At 45.0% G+C, this 17,754-nt stretch overlaps 1 protein-coding gene across 1 annotated transcript; it reads left to right on the forward strand.

The window, feature by feature from the left end:
* Positions 1–4,155: 4,155 nt before the first annotated feature.
* GPANK1 (G-patch domain and ankyrin repeats 1) lies at positions 4,156–12,308 on the forward strand. The gene is made up of 4 exons (XM_088481520.1): positions 4,156–4,229; positions 5,347–5,413; positions 7,608–8,229; positions 11,200–12,308. The coding sequence occupies exons 3-4, from the start codon at positions 7,634–7,636 to the stop codon at positions 11,654–11,656; spliced, it is 1,053 nt and encodes a 350-aa protein (XP_088337646.1). The 5' UTR covers positions 4,156–4,229; positions 5,347–5,413; positions 7,608–7,633; the 3' UTR covers positions 11,657–12,308.
* Positions 12,309–17,754: the final 5,446 nt, after the last annotated feature.

Below are 17,754 nucleotides of genomic sequence, written 5' to 3' on the forward strand. Positions count from 1 at the left end.
CGGTCCTCCCCCCCTTCCACCTTCCCCATTGACCCTATACCTTCACGTCTCCTCCGCTACCTCTCTCCTTCTGCCTTCTCCCATCTTGCCCACCTCCTTAATCTCTCCCTCATCAGGCACTGTCCCTTCTGCATTCAAATATGACCTTGTCTCCCCCATTCTTAAAAAACCTACCCTTGATCCTAACACTCTCTAAAACTACCGTTCCATCTCTCTCCTCCCTTTTGCCTCCAAGCTCCTTGAGCGTGGTGTTTACATCCGCCTTACCGCCTTTCTTTCCTCCTTGACCTTTTTCAGTCTGGCTTCCGTTCTCTCCTCTCCACTGAAACTACCCTCATAAACATCAGCAATGACCTCCTTGCTGCCAAATCCAAGGGCCATTACTCTCTGCTCATTCTCCTTGACCTCTCTGCTGTTTTCAACACTGTGGACCACACTCTCCTGCAGCAAATCCTTCTCTCCACTGGTCTACGTGACACTGCCCTCTCCTGGCTATCCTCCTACCTCTCTGACAAATCCTTCTCTGTCTCCTCTCAGGACTCATTTTCCTCCCTACAGTAGGTGTTCCCCAAAGTTCTGTTCTTGGACCTCTCATATTTTCACTCTATACGTCCTCACTAGGTGAACTCATCAGCTCTTTTGACCTCCATTATCATCTCTATGCTGGTGATACTCAGATTTATCTTTCCTCCCCTGACCTCTTCCCCTCTCTCCTCTGTCTCTCTGCTATCTCTTCCTGGATGTCCCACTGATTTCTTAAACTTAATATGTCTAAGACTGAGCTGATCATTTTCCCATCCTCCAGCACTTCCCACCATTTCTTTATCAACTGATGGCACAACTATCTCCTCTAACCCCAAAGTACACTGTCTTGGAGTTATCCTCGACTCCTCCCTCTCCTTCAAACCACATATCCAGAATCTCTCGCAGTCCTGTCGCTTCCATCTTAAAAATATTTCCAAGATTAGACCCCTTCTCACCCAGGATGCCACTAAAACCCTCAAACACTCACTGGTCATCTCCAGATTGGACTACTGTAACCTTCTCCTGTCTGGCCTCCCCAACTCCCGTCTCTCTCCTCTCCAGTTTGTCCTCAATGCTGCTGCTCAGCTCATCTTCCTCTCCAAATGCTCTGCATCTGCCTCCCCTCTCCTACAATCCCTCCACTGGCTCCCCTTCCCTTTCAGAACCCATAAGGTTCTCACACTCACTTACAAAGCCCTCACCCATTCCTCTCCCATTTACATCTCTGACCTCATCTCCCTTCACTCTCCTGTCCGTCCTCTTCGTTCAACAAATGCACGCCGCCTCTCATGCCAATTGATTACTTCCTCCCACCTCCAAGATTTTGCCCGCGCTGCTCCCCACCTTTGGAATCCTTTACCTCTTCCCATCAGAATTCTTTACCTCTTCCCATCAGGCTCTCCACTTCTCTACAATCCTTCAAACGGGCTCTCAAGACCCACTACTTCATCAAAGCCTTCCAGCTTTCATCTTAACTTGCTGCTACATGCTCCTTCCTCCCTGTATACCCCATCTGTGTCACACCTGTTTGTCTGTCCCTGCCCTTTAGAATGTAAGCACGTACAAGCTGGGCCCTCTACCCTCTTGTGCATCTCCTTACTTTACTTTCATCTACTTCTTACTCCCCACTTGGGCCACCTAACACTTGGTTGCCTTGCTCTGTTGCTCATCTGGGTGTTATGTTAGCTAATGTAGCAATGTATATTATCCTTGTCCTGTATTGTATTGTACTGTAAGTCACTGGTCAACCTATTTATGTACTTTGTAAGGCGCTGCGGAACACTTGTGGCGCCATATAAAGAAATTATAATAATTATAATTAAGATGAAAAACATCATTGCAGCCAGCACTTTCAGCGCGGTCAATTGATTAGCTCCAGGCGCTCCTTCCAGGTGCTTTTCACATTGCGCTTTATTAAACTGCCCCAGTGACATAACTATAGAGCAGAGGTTTTCAACCGCTGTGGCGCGGCACACGGTTGTGAAGTGTGCCGCAGCGCTAGAGCCGCTGGTCACATTAAAGAGCTGCGGCCCAGGCAGCGCTGCCGCTGAGCTCCTCTGGGAGGCTCAGGCACTCCCGGGCCGTGACCTACCTGAACGCGGCACCGTGACATTACAGGTCATGCATGCCGCATTGCCTGCCTGCCCGCCCCAACAGTCTCAGCCAGTCCTTCCCTCCCGCGGCCAGCTACCCCCTCTCTCCCTCCCGCCTGCGGCCAGCCAGTACGCCCACCTTTGCACGTGGTTAGCCACCCAGCCAGCCCTTCTCTTCCTCCCGCCTGTGGCCAGTGAGTGCTACCCTCCCGCCCGCGGCCAGCCAACCCTTCTCTCCCTCCCGTCTGTGGCCAACCAGTACTACCCGCCCGCGACCAGCCAGTACATCTTTCCCTCCAGCGGCCAGCCAGCCCTTTCCTCCTAGTCGCCCGCGACCAGCCAGCCCAGCTGACAGCTCTGCATCGTGGGAACCTGCAGCCGATGACAGGTAAGTCTGAAAAAAAATTAAATGTATTTTTGATGTGGTAGCCAGTATGATTTGATTTTGTGGGGAGCAATGTGTGTTTTTTTTTTGTTTGTTTCTGTGGGGGGTCTATGTTATTTTTTTTCTGTGGGGGTCTGTTATTTTTTTTCTGTGGGGGTCTATGTTATTTTTTTTCTGTGGGGGCCTATGTTATTTTTTTCTGTGGGGGCCTATGTTATTTTTTTTTCTATGGGGGCCTATGTTATTATTTTTTTTGTGGGTGCCAATGTTATGTTTTTTTATGTGGGGGCCAATGTATGTGTGTGTTATTTCTTTAGGGCCATTGTATGTGTGTTTTATTCCTGTGGAGGCCAATGGGTGTGTTTTTTTATGTGAGAGCCAATGTGTATGTTTTTACATAGGTTGCGCACGCCGCATCGCCGGATGGTGTGCCTTGGCAATTTTAAAATCTTGCCTAGTGTGCCTCAATTTGGAAAAGGTTGAAAATCGCTGCTATAGAGGGTGCAGGGGGCACGCTTCCAATGGGGCCCGTTAGCTTAGGGGGCCTGCCAATACCAGCAAGAGTCCCCCCTGCAACCTCTGTAGTACAGCCGTCCAAGTTGCTGGTGCAAATGGGAACACTGGTCTCTGAAGCGATTAGAGACTAAAGACACCACTGATCGCTTCAGAGGCCAGCGTTCCCAGTGATGCAGTGCGCGGGTGACGTGATGACATCACCTACATCAGCCGACATGTGAGGAGCCTGCGCGCCTGCTGGATCTAGTTAGATCCAGTCAGCAGCAGGCACAGACGCCGGAGTGAAGCTGGAGCGCTGACAACCGTGAAGACAGGTAAGTACTGCACACCATAAGGGGCATTACCTGGGGCACAGCATAAGGGGCATTATCGGGGGCTCAGCATAACGGACATTACCGGGGGCACTGTATAAAGGGCATTACTGGGAGCACAGCATAAGGGGCATTACAGGGGGCACTACATAAGGAGCTTTAATACAGGGGGCATTGCATAAGGGGCTCTAAAACAGGGGGCATTGTATAAGAGGCACTACTACAGGGGGCATTGCATAATGAGTACTACAGGAGCACTGTATAGGTAGACCTACGGGGCCCCCAAGGAAATTTTGCTATGGGTGCACCATACCTCTGGTTACGCCCCAACTGCCCCCAGTGTTGGGGATTTTACTGTGTTTCATTATTTGCTGATATGAGATCTTCCTTGTTGGCCATATAGATTACAAGGTTCTGTGTCGTTTTAAAGCATAATTCATGCATACTGTATTCTAGTCTTACTTTTGAATCACAGGTTCCAAACTTACAAACCCTTTTTTTCAAAATATACCAGGTATAATAGAGTATAGTCTTGAAAGGCAGATGAGGAGCCCGGGCAGTCATCTCTCCCTGTGCAGGACACACTGCTCTCCGTCACCAGTGAGCTGTATGTAGCCAGTGGCAGCGATGACTGAGCTGTACCTATAGTATTCTTCCCTTCCCAGCAGCCCTGTGTGTTGTTATTACCTCAGTCACCACTACACTGACCCTGAACGTGACGTCACTACCAATCACATCCTTTGCAGCTCTGCCGTCGCCCCCGCTCATTGGCTCGGACTTCACGTGCGTTCCGCCCCCTCCCCTACATAACGACGACTTGGCCACGCCCCACGGGTAGCTCGGCCGGCGCCATTTTGCGGTCCCGTGTGCTGGCCGTGTCACGTATCTAGCGCTTCTGAGGTAAATTTTTGTTATTAGGGTGAGAAAGGCGACTGGGACGGGATGTACGTAGCAGAAATCTGTGACAGAGTCAGTGAGGCGCAACAGCCAGGCATAGGCTTTATTTATCATCAGAGGCAGCCGGTAATGCAGTTACAGACGGCGTGTAGATGTCTGGGTGTAGGTAATAGAGGGTGCCTCCTTCACCCTCCAAGGACTAGAACATAGAGTTCACATAGACACTTGAAACTGTCCTGATGTCCCCTCACACCTATGGCTAATAAAAGCCTAGATTGAGCAGGGCCTGGAATAGTTCCTCTGATAAATTGATCAGCATTATGAATGAAAAAAAAAAGTTAACAATCACAACACCATCAAATCAATACCATTCAATGGTGGCAAACATCGGAATGCCGCCATCAAATGGTAAAATCGCTGCCATTACAAGAAAAACATTGCTGGTCGGCAAACATCGACCATCGATGTTCATCCCTAGCGTATAGGATGTTACTAGGTTTCATTTCTTTAGACGAGTTCAGCTTTGTGTTTTGTATCTCGCTTGAACTGAATTTCATACCTGGTCTCAGGTCAGATGTGTCCTCCCGCACCGTGGGTGGCTTCAGTCAGCCCCAAACATCTCCCGGCGCTAGATCCTGGGGGAACTCTGCTGCGCTGAGCGTCTTTCTTGCTCAAAATGTGCGTCTTATTCCCATAAATAAAATAACAAGCTCCTCTGCTGGGTTACTCTCATCCATTTGATGTGCGACGGTGTCTGAATCGGTATACGAAGTGCTACGATGCTGCGGCTTTGTCTCGGACCGAGCTCCGTTGTGCTTCACCTGCGACTTAGCACATGTTTAAATTCCGGTGTGGTTAGTCGCAGCCCAGCGTCTCTAGTACATTTTGAGTGGTGTTTCACCTCGTCCGCAATGCAAATAAGACACAAAATTTAGAAGAACAAGACTGTGTGCCGCCGCACCTCTTGTAGCAGCACAGATGCGATGGGGGTCTCGCGCTGTATGGTGTGTTGACGCTGGGTATATGAGGACACATCTTTGCGTGCGATTTTTTTCCCCCAAAGCCGTGATGTCTGCAGCACCCCCAGCCTAATTTTCTTTTCTTCTTGGTTCTTTTACAGACTGACAACACGTTACCCACAGGATTGGGTGGAGACGTGCCTGGAGGGCATCGGCGATACGGCCCAGGTGTGTAACTTGTGGGCTGTGGTTTAAAAACAATTTAGTATCATTTGATGTTCACTATGTGTATCAAATTAAACCAAGCAGTTAAAACGTTTTTAGCATGACTTTCACAATTATGGGCAGTATTCAATTTTAAGCGAAAAACTCGTCATTTTCGCCTATTTGCATTATCCCTGTATTCAATTTCAAAGACTTTTTGCCGGTGCGAAAAGTCATTGTGAAAAACGGGGATAACGTTTCACCTAGTTTTACATGGCGAAAAAAAAGTGCAGAATTGGGGTTTAGGGGTGCAGTCTAAAAAAAAATAGCGTGCACCCCTGAGAATGTCCCCTAAAATGAATGTCAAAAAAAAGTATAAAAAAAAAAAATCGAGACCCCCGGAAAAAAAAAATTAACTTGAATTTTGGGGTTAAAAAAGAAAAAGAGGGACAAAATCCTGAAGTAGCGAAATAGATTCCAGAGGGGTTCAAAATTCAAAGTATGCGGCAGGTGTTTTCTTCATTGCGGGTAGTAGCGGCAGGTGCATTTTTTGAAGAATTTTTTAAAATCATTTTAGGGACTTAACAATATGCTTGCACCCATTTTCATGTACCCCAAATTTGATGGGCACAGTTATTCCCCCCCCCCCCCAAATTCCTAAATGCTATTCTTCATCACTTCTTCACAGGCATATTTATGCACCTGCCGCGGTTATTTAAAAACCCGACTTCTCTTCAGCAGGCAAAAACGGGTGTACCCATAGTGATCCCTCATGTCTGGACATCTTTAGGGGGGGGCCAAGGATGATTTTCCCGAAAATTGACAGTTTTTTTTGCCGATTCCAGTTTTGCCAGGTCCCGTTTTCGCGTCCATAGAACTTGTATACGGGGATAATCGGGCACACGCACGATGCTTTTCTGCCTGGAAAACAAGCGAAGGAGGCGAAAAGTGCAGCAGGCGAAAAGTCTGGACTTTTTGCCTCAAATTGAATACGGGCCTATGTTGGAACCATATAGAGTTCCCATCATCTTAATATGTTATTTATATAGCACGCACATATTTCATGTGGCATTACTGAGACTATCCTCAGCCTCAGTGGATCTTACGATCTATATTCTATATCACATGGACACACATACACAGTAGTGTTAATTTGTTGTCTTAAGCCAGTTAACCTAAAAGTATGTGTTTGGAATGTGGGAGGAAAATGGAGCACCCCTAGGAAACCCACACAAACATGGGAAGAACGTACAAACGCTGCATACATGGGCCATGCCTTGGAATTGAACTCATGACCTCAGTGCTGTGAGGCACTAATACTAACCACTACCCCATCTGTGCTGCCCACATGTGTGAATGCACCTACCCCACCGCCCACCAATACAATATCACCAATAGGCAAAATAAAATGTAAACTATTGCTTAAGATCACAAAGTTACAATAACAAAAAAACTTGTTTTCAGTTTGGTCCATCCCCATGTACTTCCTAAATTAGACAATCAGGAAAATTAAAATATAAATTATTTTGTGTTTCAGAATTCATACAACATTGTTGAAAATTTGGTCCAAAATACACTTGACAAAAACATTTGTTTTATGGGGGGCATCCACTAGACAATTTTATTCCTGTCCAACCTCTTAACGATTTTCCCTTGAAGTTTCCCTTGAAATATGATCTTCCACTCTGAACAATTTGCAAAAGATTTGCAAAAGATATGCAAACGATTTGCAAAAGATCTAACAATAAACTATGTTGTTTTAATCTGTGATTGAGAGCTTTCAGCTATAGTGGGCAGATAGTGGTTCATCGTTTGATCGTTCAGTGTGAACGATGTGTAAACGATTTGTAAGCAATCAAGTGAAATTGACCTGCATGTTCAGTCGATGGAGGAGACGATCAAACGACCAGCGGGAGCGCGCATCGTACATCGTTAGAAACAATTACTGCACGATTTGCAAACGATGTTCAAACGATGTTTGAACGATTATCGAACGATTTTATCATTATCGTTCAATCGTTCAACTTTATCGTCTAGTGGATACCCCCCTTAAGGCTGAGTATCTTGCACAAACCTTTGTTTTCTAACTCAGGACTCAGAGAGCCTATTTTTTTTATTTGGTTTGCATGCAGTACAATTAGTAAACGTTGTAATATACTATAAATGTAATTGTCATTTGTGTTGATATGTTTAATGCCTTACTAGATTATTTTCATAGATTTTCCTCCTGATTAAATAAGAAAGATGAATTACCCACATCTCATCACATTCACAAAAGCCCGTGAAAAATCTGATTTTTGGGAGAATGGAGAGCATAGTAAAAAGAGAAGGCCCCAGATCTGCCAGGTGAATACTACTGGCGAGGAGGCAAGAAGATTTTATGAGAGTCTTCTTGTAAACGAAAGAGAACAGTCCACTTCAAGACAACATTCTCGGAAGCGCAAAGTGGCACATCGTTTATCACGAGACGAGCCCCGGGAAGGTGGTTCCCACCGTAGACCAACCACACCTGCTCAAGAAGCGAACGATCAGAGAATAGGCCACCAACTGCTCAAATGTTCACAACACGGAGACCTAAAAGGTTTGAAACAATTACTTGACAAAGCACATTGTGACATAAATTTTCGGGATTACTACTTTTGGACAGCCTTGATGTGTTCAGCGTATGCAGGGAATAAGGACATAGTAAAGTATTTGATAACAAGAGGCGCAGCATGGGTTGGAGTTTGTGATGCCAAAGGCAAGGATGCCTTAATGTTGGCAGAAGAAGCTGGGCATCAGGACATTGTCCAACTCCTGCAGGATTCCTTGAAAGGGCAAACACCAGAGTCAACACCAAGGTCAGTGGCGGTTATAATTTGCTTTTCAATTTCATAATTGTTTGTAAGGCAACAAAAACTCTGCAGCCGCAGGAAAGTCAGAGTTATAAAGCATACAATATGATTGCTAATAAAAAAAGAACATGTACCTATGATGGTGATTACGTACAAAGGTGAGATAAATGATAGAGAGAGCCCTGCACTTAATTAGCTTACAGGGGCAATGCTGAGACAATAGGAGTTAGGGGGACATAAGACGGTATGGCACTGGTAGAGCATGTAAACTGAGCAGTAACCGGTTGGGAACGTGTAGGCTATAGTGAGAAGGTGAGCTTTGAGAGAGCACTAGGACACGAGATAAGAGAGGGGTCATGAGCGAAGAGGTAGATTTGAGTGTTGGCATAGAAGTCATAGGGGTATAGTTACTAAAATACAGTTTTTTGGAACTGGAGTTGTGGCCCTTAGCAACCAATCGATTCTACGTATCATTTATTTGGCACCTTCTAGAAAATAATAGCTAGAACCTAATTGGTTGCTATGAGCAACAACTCCACTTTTAAAAACCTGCAAGTAAATATAGCCCATAGAAATGGCTGATGCATCGTATGAGATGACAGAGAAGTGGAATAAAGCGTAAAGCAGAGGATGAGTAGGAAGAAATTACCCTTCCACTTAGCCATGAGTAGGTCATTGGTCTCTTCAGTAAGGGTAGCTGCGGGTCAAGATAAATGTGTGGAGGGAATGTGGGTCAGACAGTTATATAAAAAAAAACACACAAATAGTTTGGAGGCAAAGAGGAGATGAGAAATGGAGTTTAATGGGGGGCATCCACTAGACGATTTTAGCAGGCGATTGAACGATAACGATATCGTTCAATCGCTTAAAAATCGTTTGCAAATCATGCAGTAATTGTTTCTAACGATGTACGATGCGCGCTTCCGCTGGTCGTTTGATAGTCTCCTCCATCGACTGAACATGCAGGTCAATTTCACTTGATCGTTTACACATCGTTCACGCTGAACGATCAAACGATGAACCACTATCTGCCCACTATAGCTGAAAGCTGTCAATCACAGATTGAAAACGACAGTTTATCGTTAGATCATTTGCAAAACGTTTGCAAATCGTTCAGAGTGGACAATCAAATTTCAAGGGAAAATCGTTAAGAGGTTGGACAGGGATAAATTCGTCTAGTGGATGCCCCCCTTTAGCTAGAGATGTAGGGTCGGGTGATGGTTTCCTGAGGATTGAAGAAAGGAGTGCATGTTTGAATATGGTAGGGGAGGTTCCATTAGTGCAAGACATTGTGAAGAGGTGAGCTTGGTGCTGGCAAGCGTTGGGGAAATGGCATTGAGTAGTTGGGGTGAAAGAGGAGTGCGATAACCTAATGGGTGAAGGAACGAGGGTGGTGGCTCGGGGAGTGGAGGAAAAGGTCGGTGTTGAATGATTATTTATGGCAATGGTTCTCAACTCAGGTTTTCCCATTAGGTCATGTTTTGGGCATTTCTGTCCGTGGAAGGAGGTGGGATAATTACTGACAAAAATATTCTCACCTGTGCATGATTAAGAAATCCACAAATCATGACCTGTTGGTGGTACTTGAGAAATGGAGTTGAGAAGCCCTGGTTTACGGATTTTGGCAAAGTCCTGAGCAGTGAGGGGAAACAGTTGTGTGGTGGGGTGAAGAGAAGTGACATACTGGTGGCAAACACAGATTAAGATCGAAATATGGTGCATTATGTGTGTTTTCTCAATTTTGTTTGTGGTCAGGGGTGGCATGAGTGACAAGTTGGTTGTCGGTTCATGGGCTCAGAGCCCCAAAAAGCATACCTCCCAACCATCCCGATTTTGTCAGTACAGTCCCCATGCCATGTCTTCATTTTCGGGCACACCTTTGAAAATGTCTCTACTTGGTAGATCTTGAAAGATTTTCACCCTTTAAAGTAAATCACCAGGTCCAAAAGTCCGGCCATTCCTGCCTCAAATGGTTGCAGTGCTTGTTTCTACATCTGTTAGCACTATGGTTCGTGGTTTTTTTTTTTTCAAATTGAGTTTTTTAAAAAAAATTTTGGTTTCCATAAAAAAAACACAGTACCAATACACAAAAACATAATGCCCCCCCCACCCCCAATAAACCTTGAAAAGAGAAAAAAAAAACATTTGCATTATACAGCCATTATCATATAATCTCATGAAAATAAAATCATAATTAAAATATCTGCGCAATACTTCTGAACCATAGAAAACAGCAGAACTACAAATACAGATGCAGAATACCAAATCATTGTGCCACCCCGCCGGATGCCAATCCATCAGCGTCTGAATTCCCAGAACCCCCCCCCCGCCCCAGCAACATAATGGGAAGAAGCAATCCAAGGGCCCAATGTGTAATAGATATTTCAGTGGTAATGACTTGGGTATCATTTCAGAATCTCTATAGCTTATTTCTTGTCAAAATAACAGATATGCATGCTTTTAATATGAATAAACATAGTTGTGCCTTCTCTCCAGTATAAATCTACGTTATACTAAGATTATCCTGCCAAATACTGGAATACATTTTATTTTAAAGGCACAAGCAGTTAATTTATGAAGTGCATCCAATGCACCCTGCTGAATTCCACGGTTTTGCTCCTCTGTGTCTAGATGGGTCCACACAGCGTACCTGAAGGTCCAAGTCTACTGTCCACTTACCTCGCTGTGCAGGGAAGCACCTTGTGCAAAGTGTTGACGTCACATTAAAATACAACAGACTGCGCCTTTATTACCTTTTATTCGTAAAAACGTTTGTGTTGTCCCTAAAATACTGCTTAGTTTAGCTTCATTCATGGTTTATAGTAATCGGGTGCATTTCCCCTAACCAAAGTCAGCGTTTGGTCAAGTGTTGCATATGCACTACATTATGTACTTTTGCAGGAAAAAAAACTACTAAGAAAACAGTAAGAAATAGTATATCTTGGCAATAACTATAGCAGTGATTTTGTTTTGCAGGACGCAGCCATTGGACAGGAAATACTGTGAGATCTGCAAGACCCATTACCAGGAAGACAGTGTGGAAACGCATGAACGCTCCACTGTCCATCTGTTTAACAAGAAAAAGATGCTTCCCTCTACATACTATGTCATCCCAGAACACAACATAGGATTTAAGATGATGCTAAAGGAAGGCTGGAATCGCGAGGCAGGGCTTGGACCTGACGGGACTGGCAGAAAGTTCCCTGTTCAGACTATTCTCAAGAGAGACCAAAAAGGCCTGGGCTTCAAAAGTGACCAGAAGCCTAAAGTCACCCATTTTGCTGCCAATGACACTTTAGCTGTAACCAGACCGGTGACAAAGCACAGAACAGAAAGAGTGGCCACTGTCAGCAAGAAAGAGGAGAGAAGGAAGGAAGCAAAATCAAAGGCCTGGGAGCGAGATTTGAGGACTTACATGAATATCGATCTGTAGCAAATGGAACTTAGATTCTTTTTCAAGGCTCATGATAAAGCGGTCTACCTCAAAAGAACATTTTAATGAATTTATTATGGAATAAAATGTATTTTTTTGGGGGGGGAGGGGTTCAGCTTCAGCGAGATGTGCACGAGATGCCACCAGAACGGTCGCGCACAGGTTCTCCGTGGCCAATAACTTAGCTAATTTTTCCTCACATCCCATAGAGGGGGAAAATAGGCAAAGATTCCCGACCATAATAAGCAGTAATGTGCACGGCCATGTACGGTGGTGTCAGACAGCACATTGCTCTGATTTGGTCTCTTGTTGGAGTAAATCACTGAGCTGCTCCTATGGACCTGTAGAAGACAACAGTCTTACCTCTTTGCTGCTAATAAGACGTTTGCGTGATACTGTAGATATGTAAAGAATGAGAGCGCGTCTGTTTGGGTCACAGTGCGCTGCGACCGCGAGAGAGATCAGACATGAGTCTGGAAAGGAGCTCACAATGTTCACTCTGGATTACTGATGTAAAACTTCTGGATAATATGATGTCATTAAAAAAAAACGAATATTTGCAATATTACATTTCTTACCACCTGTTACAGAATTGCATTCTTATTGCTACTTGATCGAGAAATTTATGTATAAAATGGTTTGCACATAATATCACATTTGGAATGTTTTTATTGTCGCTCAAGAAACCTTTACCAACACTTTAAAACAGATACATTATGTATTTGTATTATGTATTATAAGTAGTGTGAGGAAAGATTCATGGGAAAAAGTAATTGCCACCTCATGAACCTTTGCCTTATCAGTCTGATTTTCTGAGCTGTCACTAGCAGCTGTTCCTGCCATTGGCTGCGTCGTGCAGAGGCGACATTCTGCGTTCCTGGATGCGGTGTGCACAAGGATGCTCTCTATTTCCTGCCTCAGTTAAAAGTACCATTCTTATATGTCCCAAGTGGGGGAATTCAATTGTTCTTTTGCATGCGCGTTAGTAATGGCTGCCCGAAGGAGCAATTCATTTGTTAGACCGATCGGGTGCCCAGATTTCTGCTCGTACTCTCTTGAGGTGGTGAGCAGAAATCAGCGAACAATCTGGTTTTTGGGTGCCCAAAAGGCTGCTTAGAGCGTCCAAAACTGCTATTTGGGCGCTCTAACCAGAACTTTATAGGGGTCAGCCACTATACGTGGTACATTTGGGTGCAACAAGCGCATTAACTAATGGGTACCCACGGTACTTGCATCAGATCAATGCAACCATTGAATTGCTCTATCGGGCACCCATTACTTATGGGCATGCAACAAAATAATTGAATTTCGCCTAAGGAAATATATTCTCAACAACTGACTTTAATCGGTGATGACAGAAGTTCACTTTGTGATTCAGATGCAGGAGTTGGTGAGTAATTAGCCTTATGTCATCAGCTGAAAACAAGAGTCCTCTTCATCAGGATGTAGTCAGGATCTCTGTGGTGACCATCCCCACGGTCACAATTCCAGCAGCAGAATCCTGACTGTCAGGATTCTACCGACAAATCCAGATGGTGAGGGTTAGGGTATAGGGTTAGGCTTAGGCTGTGGTAAGGCACGAATAGGGTTAGGCTGCCAAAGGGTACGGTTAGTGTTAGGTTGTGGGAGGGTTGGGTTAGGGTTATAATACTCACTAAAAGTCGTCGGGATCATCACTGCCGGGATATTGTACACTACCCCTCCTAATTATGGTGTTCTTACACTCCCCAGTTATTACTATTTGCTAAGTGTTCCTTGTTTTTATCTAGTAAAATCTGAAGTAAAATGACAGCACTCTCATCTAGTTTTACTATAGAGTTAGAGGATCTTTTACCCTTTCTACCATTTTCTTCCTGCTGCTTCTTAAAGACTGCAACTACAATACGAGTTTCAGGTTTCGTTTATTTTTACTGTATAGATGGTTTGCAGAGTATCCAACTTCATTAAGGGACTGATTCACTACGGATTGCAATAGCGATTACACACGCAGTTCAACTGCCGTCGCAACACTACATGACGCCCACTTTACCTAACACATCCGTAATGTTTAGCAAGACTGCGAAACCATCGGTAGAGTACCATCGCAGCCTCACGCACACTTGCACAAGGTCAGACCTTACTCATGAATTGCTTCATCGCACGCTATGAGACCTCAGGCTGCGTAGGGCATCGCAGTGGATAATTTATGCAACGGCGTTGAAACACACTGGCACGCCTGATTCAGTTATGGACGCAGTGCCGATATTTACACATTTGAGCAATTATCGGTGGTCTGCGCATTTGAGTAGCACCCTGCATGTGTCAATTTCCATTTCCTTTGTCACTCGCTTTGAGGATTTATTTGCAAATTGACAGAAAAGGTAAGTTTGTGGGCGGCAAGGGTGGCGATTCAGACAGGTGTGTCACAACCGTTTTCAGGATGCATGTCTCTGATCCTGTACGCAGTAAAAATGGCTCCGTCATCTCCATTCCCACGGCCATTTGACGTGACTGTAGGGTTACTCAAAAGTCTGATTTTCGACTGATCTGCGACTGAGCTGGGGCTTTGTATGCAGCTGCTTGGGTTTGTAGTGTCGCTGGTGGGAGCCTCAATACAAATCCCGGCGATTGCGACATTTGAATATTTTCGCTCAATTGCATACAAATTTGCAGCTGTGGCTGTTCATTTTGCTTGTGCCCACAGAAGTGCGAGCCAACACGCTCTAGTCTTTCACTCCCATATACCTGCAATGTGGGCAGCTGTACACAGCGTCAGAACTTCTCCCCCATGGACTTATATGTACATTGGGAAGAGGTACTTGTGTTTTGTGGTTGAGCTTACTTCTCACACGTATAAAGCATTGTTGTCTACAGGACATTTCTTACACACAAAGATTGTTTGGTCGGACTAGAGGCAATTTGAAGATAAATATATCTGCAAGTCAGTTTATTTTTCACAGAACTTGCTTTGCGGAAACGTTTCCTTATTCATGAACAGCGGTGTCCGTGTGACACATTAACTATTATGTTGGTTGTGAAGGAAGCGGCCAGATTAGCCCTGCCTGTTGCATATATGAGATTGGTAAAGACTGCAGAAAAGGGGATCGGTATGATTTGCCGCATGGCCGGCGTTTCAATCCCGACAGCGGAAGTCCGGCAGTCGTCCCCCCCCCCCCCCCAAGTGCCTAACCCCTAAGTGACTAAACCTAACTCCCCCATCCCTGCTGCCTAAACCTAACCCTCCCGGGGGGCTTGCCTAACCCGAAGTATCCCCAGGAAGCCCCTAACCTAACTTCCCCCCGGGCTCCCGGCGTAGGTAAAAAGTCAGGCGTCGGGATTTCTACCCGTCATTAGACCCTTGCCGGGATTAGACAGGATTTAGACCGTCGGCATCCCTACTGCATTCCGCAGAAAAGTAGCACGTTGGAATGTATTGTTGCCTTGGAGCACTGGAATCCTAAATTTAATTCTCAGCTATGGCCCTATTGTTGTGGGGGTTGTGTGTTTGCATATGTTTCGCACCCTCATGAAGCTGCGAGCAGAAATGTGTGAGAAACACCCTGGTCAGGGCACGCTAACCGCAGTTAGCACGCCCTAACCAGAACTTTAGACTGGTTTAGCCGTTTTACACGGCTAATCCCTGGGCAAAGAGGGCAATAATTAATGAGCGCCAATTGTAACACTGGGCACTTATTAATTTTCACGCCTTAAAAAACAATTGAATCGCCCCATGCGAGTTGGGGTGGGGGGGGGGGGAGACACTGTCTTCTGACAGCTCTCGCTCATGGTTTTTCCAGATAATGTGTCCTGCAGGAATGCTGCCCATCATTCAGCCGGCACGAGCCCCTCCTCTGGCACCATGAAATGCAGGGGAGCTGCTACACCTAGTTGCTGTCCAGGCAGTACAGAATTCAGTCTGACGTTGATACAGAAACTGATAACTGCACTGGACTGATATATCAGGCTCAAACTGCGAAAAGACAGCATGGGGGGGGGGGTGGGACAAGAGTGGGAGAGAGAGATGGGAATGGGGAGAGCCAGATAAGGGATATGGGACACAGATATGGTGGGAGAGATGGCGGTACAGAGAAAGGGGAAGACCCGGAACGCATGCTCACTATCCCCAGCAGCTGCAGCAGGTGAAGGGGAGGAATAGGGATAAGAATAAGGGGACATGGGAGCAATAGCTGCAAGAATAGGGGGAGATGGGAAGGTGGGGAAAGATAGAGGAAAAGACCCTGCACAATAGCTAGCAACCCGGCAAATGAGTCCAAAAATACTAGTCCGTTAATTCCACATGTTCTATTGTGGTGATTGCCTCCGCCAGTTTCCTGCTGTAGCTGAAAAGCATTTAAAGATTTGAAGGCAAGTGATCAGACATGGTAAGGAATTCCATTGGTGGGTATCAGCAATTTGGCATGGGTGAAGTCTGGTAGGTGAGATGTATCTATCCGAGGGGAGATGAGGTGCTGGTTGTTGACAGGCAGATTAGAGTGGAGGTTGTGACTCTGGGAAGATGAGCACTATTTTGTACCTGTTAGGTGCTATTCAGCCATCCATGTGCAAATGGAGAGTTGTTTACATCAGTCGTTAAAAAATCTATAGATAGAACTCTGTGACTCAGGAATGTTTTCTAACAAGTGGCCCACTGCTCCATACGTTCTGTGCTGCTATTACTGCTTTCACCCCTATACTATTTGCACTGCTGGATTTCGTGTGGCACCTGTGCAGACAGGGAACATGTAATACTGTTCTCACTGGTCAGCCTAGTGGCAGTATTTTGATGGCTATCACAGTCCACATAACCACATTTTCCATGATGTGTAAAGTACAGTGTCTTCTGTAAGAGGAGGATGTACTAGGACTGGAGTTGTAAGAGGCAGAAATCAACCAGTGATTAAATCATTCAGTCTTCACCGCTCCATCTGAGAGAATGGACCCCTATCTGCAGCCCTGCATATGGTCTCTTGTTTTTCTTCTACTTCATTCTGATCCACAAGCTGGTAAGGAGAAGAGCTCCGCAGTCCTTTTTTAGAATCTGTTCTATGTAGATTTTATATATTTTGCAATAGTTAGCCTGTTAAAGTGTTTGAGTAACATCCAGTGTAATCGTGAGTAACCGTTCGTAAGAAAACGTCTTCGGTCATCTCTCAAAAATAATTGAGATTAAAATCTTGTGAATCTTAAGTATTTACCTTGATTATTTTTTCCACCCCTAAAAAAAACAATTCTGCATATTTGTATTTTATATTTTTCTTCAGACAGACATAGTCCTCCATGTGATTTGCCATGTAATAATTATCATTGTTAACTATGTTAATGTATTAGATTGAATTTGGTGGGAATTTTAATGATTACACTATTCTATAATGGTGAACAAAACAATAAACCCCATAAAAGCTATAGCAATTCTCCCATAACACTCCCCAAAAGTAACATTACATAAGTCATTTTGTATTAATGGATATTTAAATTTATGGTTGCAACGAGAACATGAAGGTAATAGGCACAAATTATTATAATCCAGGTAAGACTAAAGGTGCCCACACACATAGCGACATTTTAAACGATTTGGCCGATTTCGACGAATCGGGTAAAAAAAGTACAAATCGTGAGTTTATACTCACGAGCATGATGCCGATGCGCATCCCCTCACGTCGTACATCGCATCTTCTGATCTGCCGTGCTGTAGGGCAGATTAGCCAATCTGGGATACAATGCATTGGCTGCAAGATAGATCTTTAGTCAGATTGGACATTTTTAACTCCAAATCGTGATCACGACGGCAAGGGGGCTCCCGTGAAAGTTCATGAGGAAATTGGCCATAAAATCATATCGTGAGGACATCGGTATGTGTGTGGGCACCTTAAGAGTGGGTACACAACTAAACGACCGGCAATTGTGCCGATGCGCACGGCGATTTGCCTTCACCCTGGACATCACATGATGGCCGGTACACACTTAAAAGATTTAATGAAAGACCGAACAATCACTGTTCCATCCTTCATTAATATGTACAGCCTCACATGCGATATCGTGTGATTGACCGTACCGCATGGCCAATCACGATATCGCATGCGACCGCGGGAGCGCGCAAATCGGACATACACACTGCACGA

Source organism: Taudactylus pleione, unplaced genomic scaffold (assembly GCF_031769625.1).
Source record: "Taudactylus pleione unplaced genomic scaffold, aTauple2 ptg000274l, whole genome shotgun sequence".
Taxonomy (NCBI): Eukaryota; Metazoa; Chordata; class Amphibia; order Anura; family Myobatrachidae; genus Taudactylus; species Taudactylus pleione.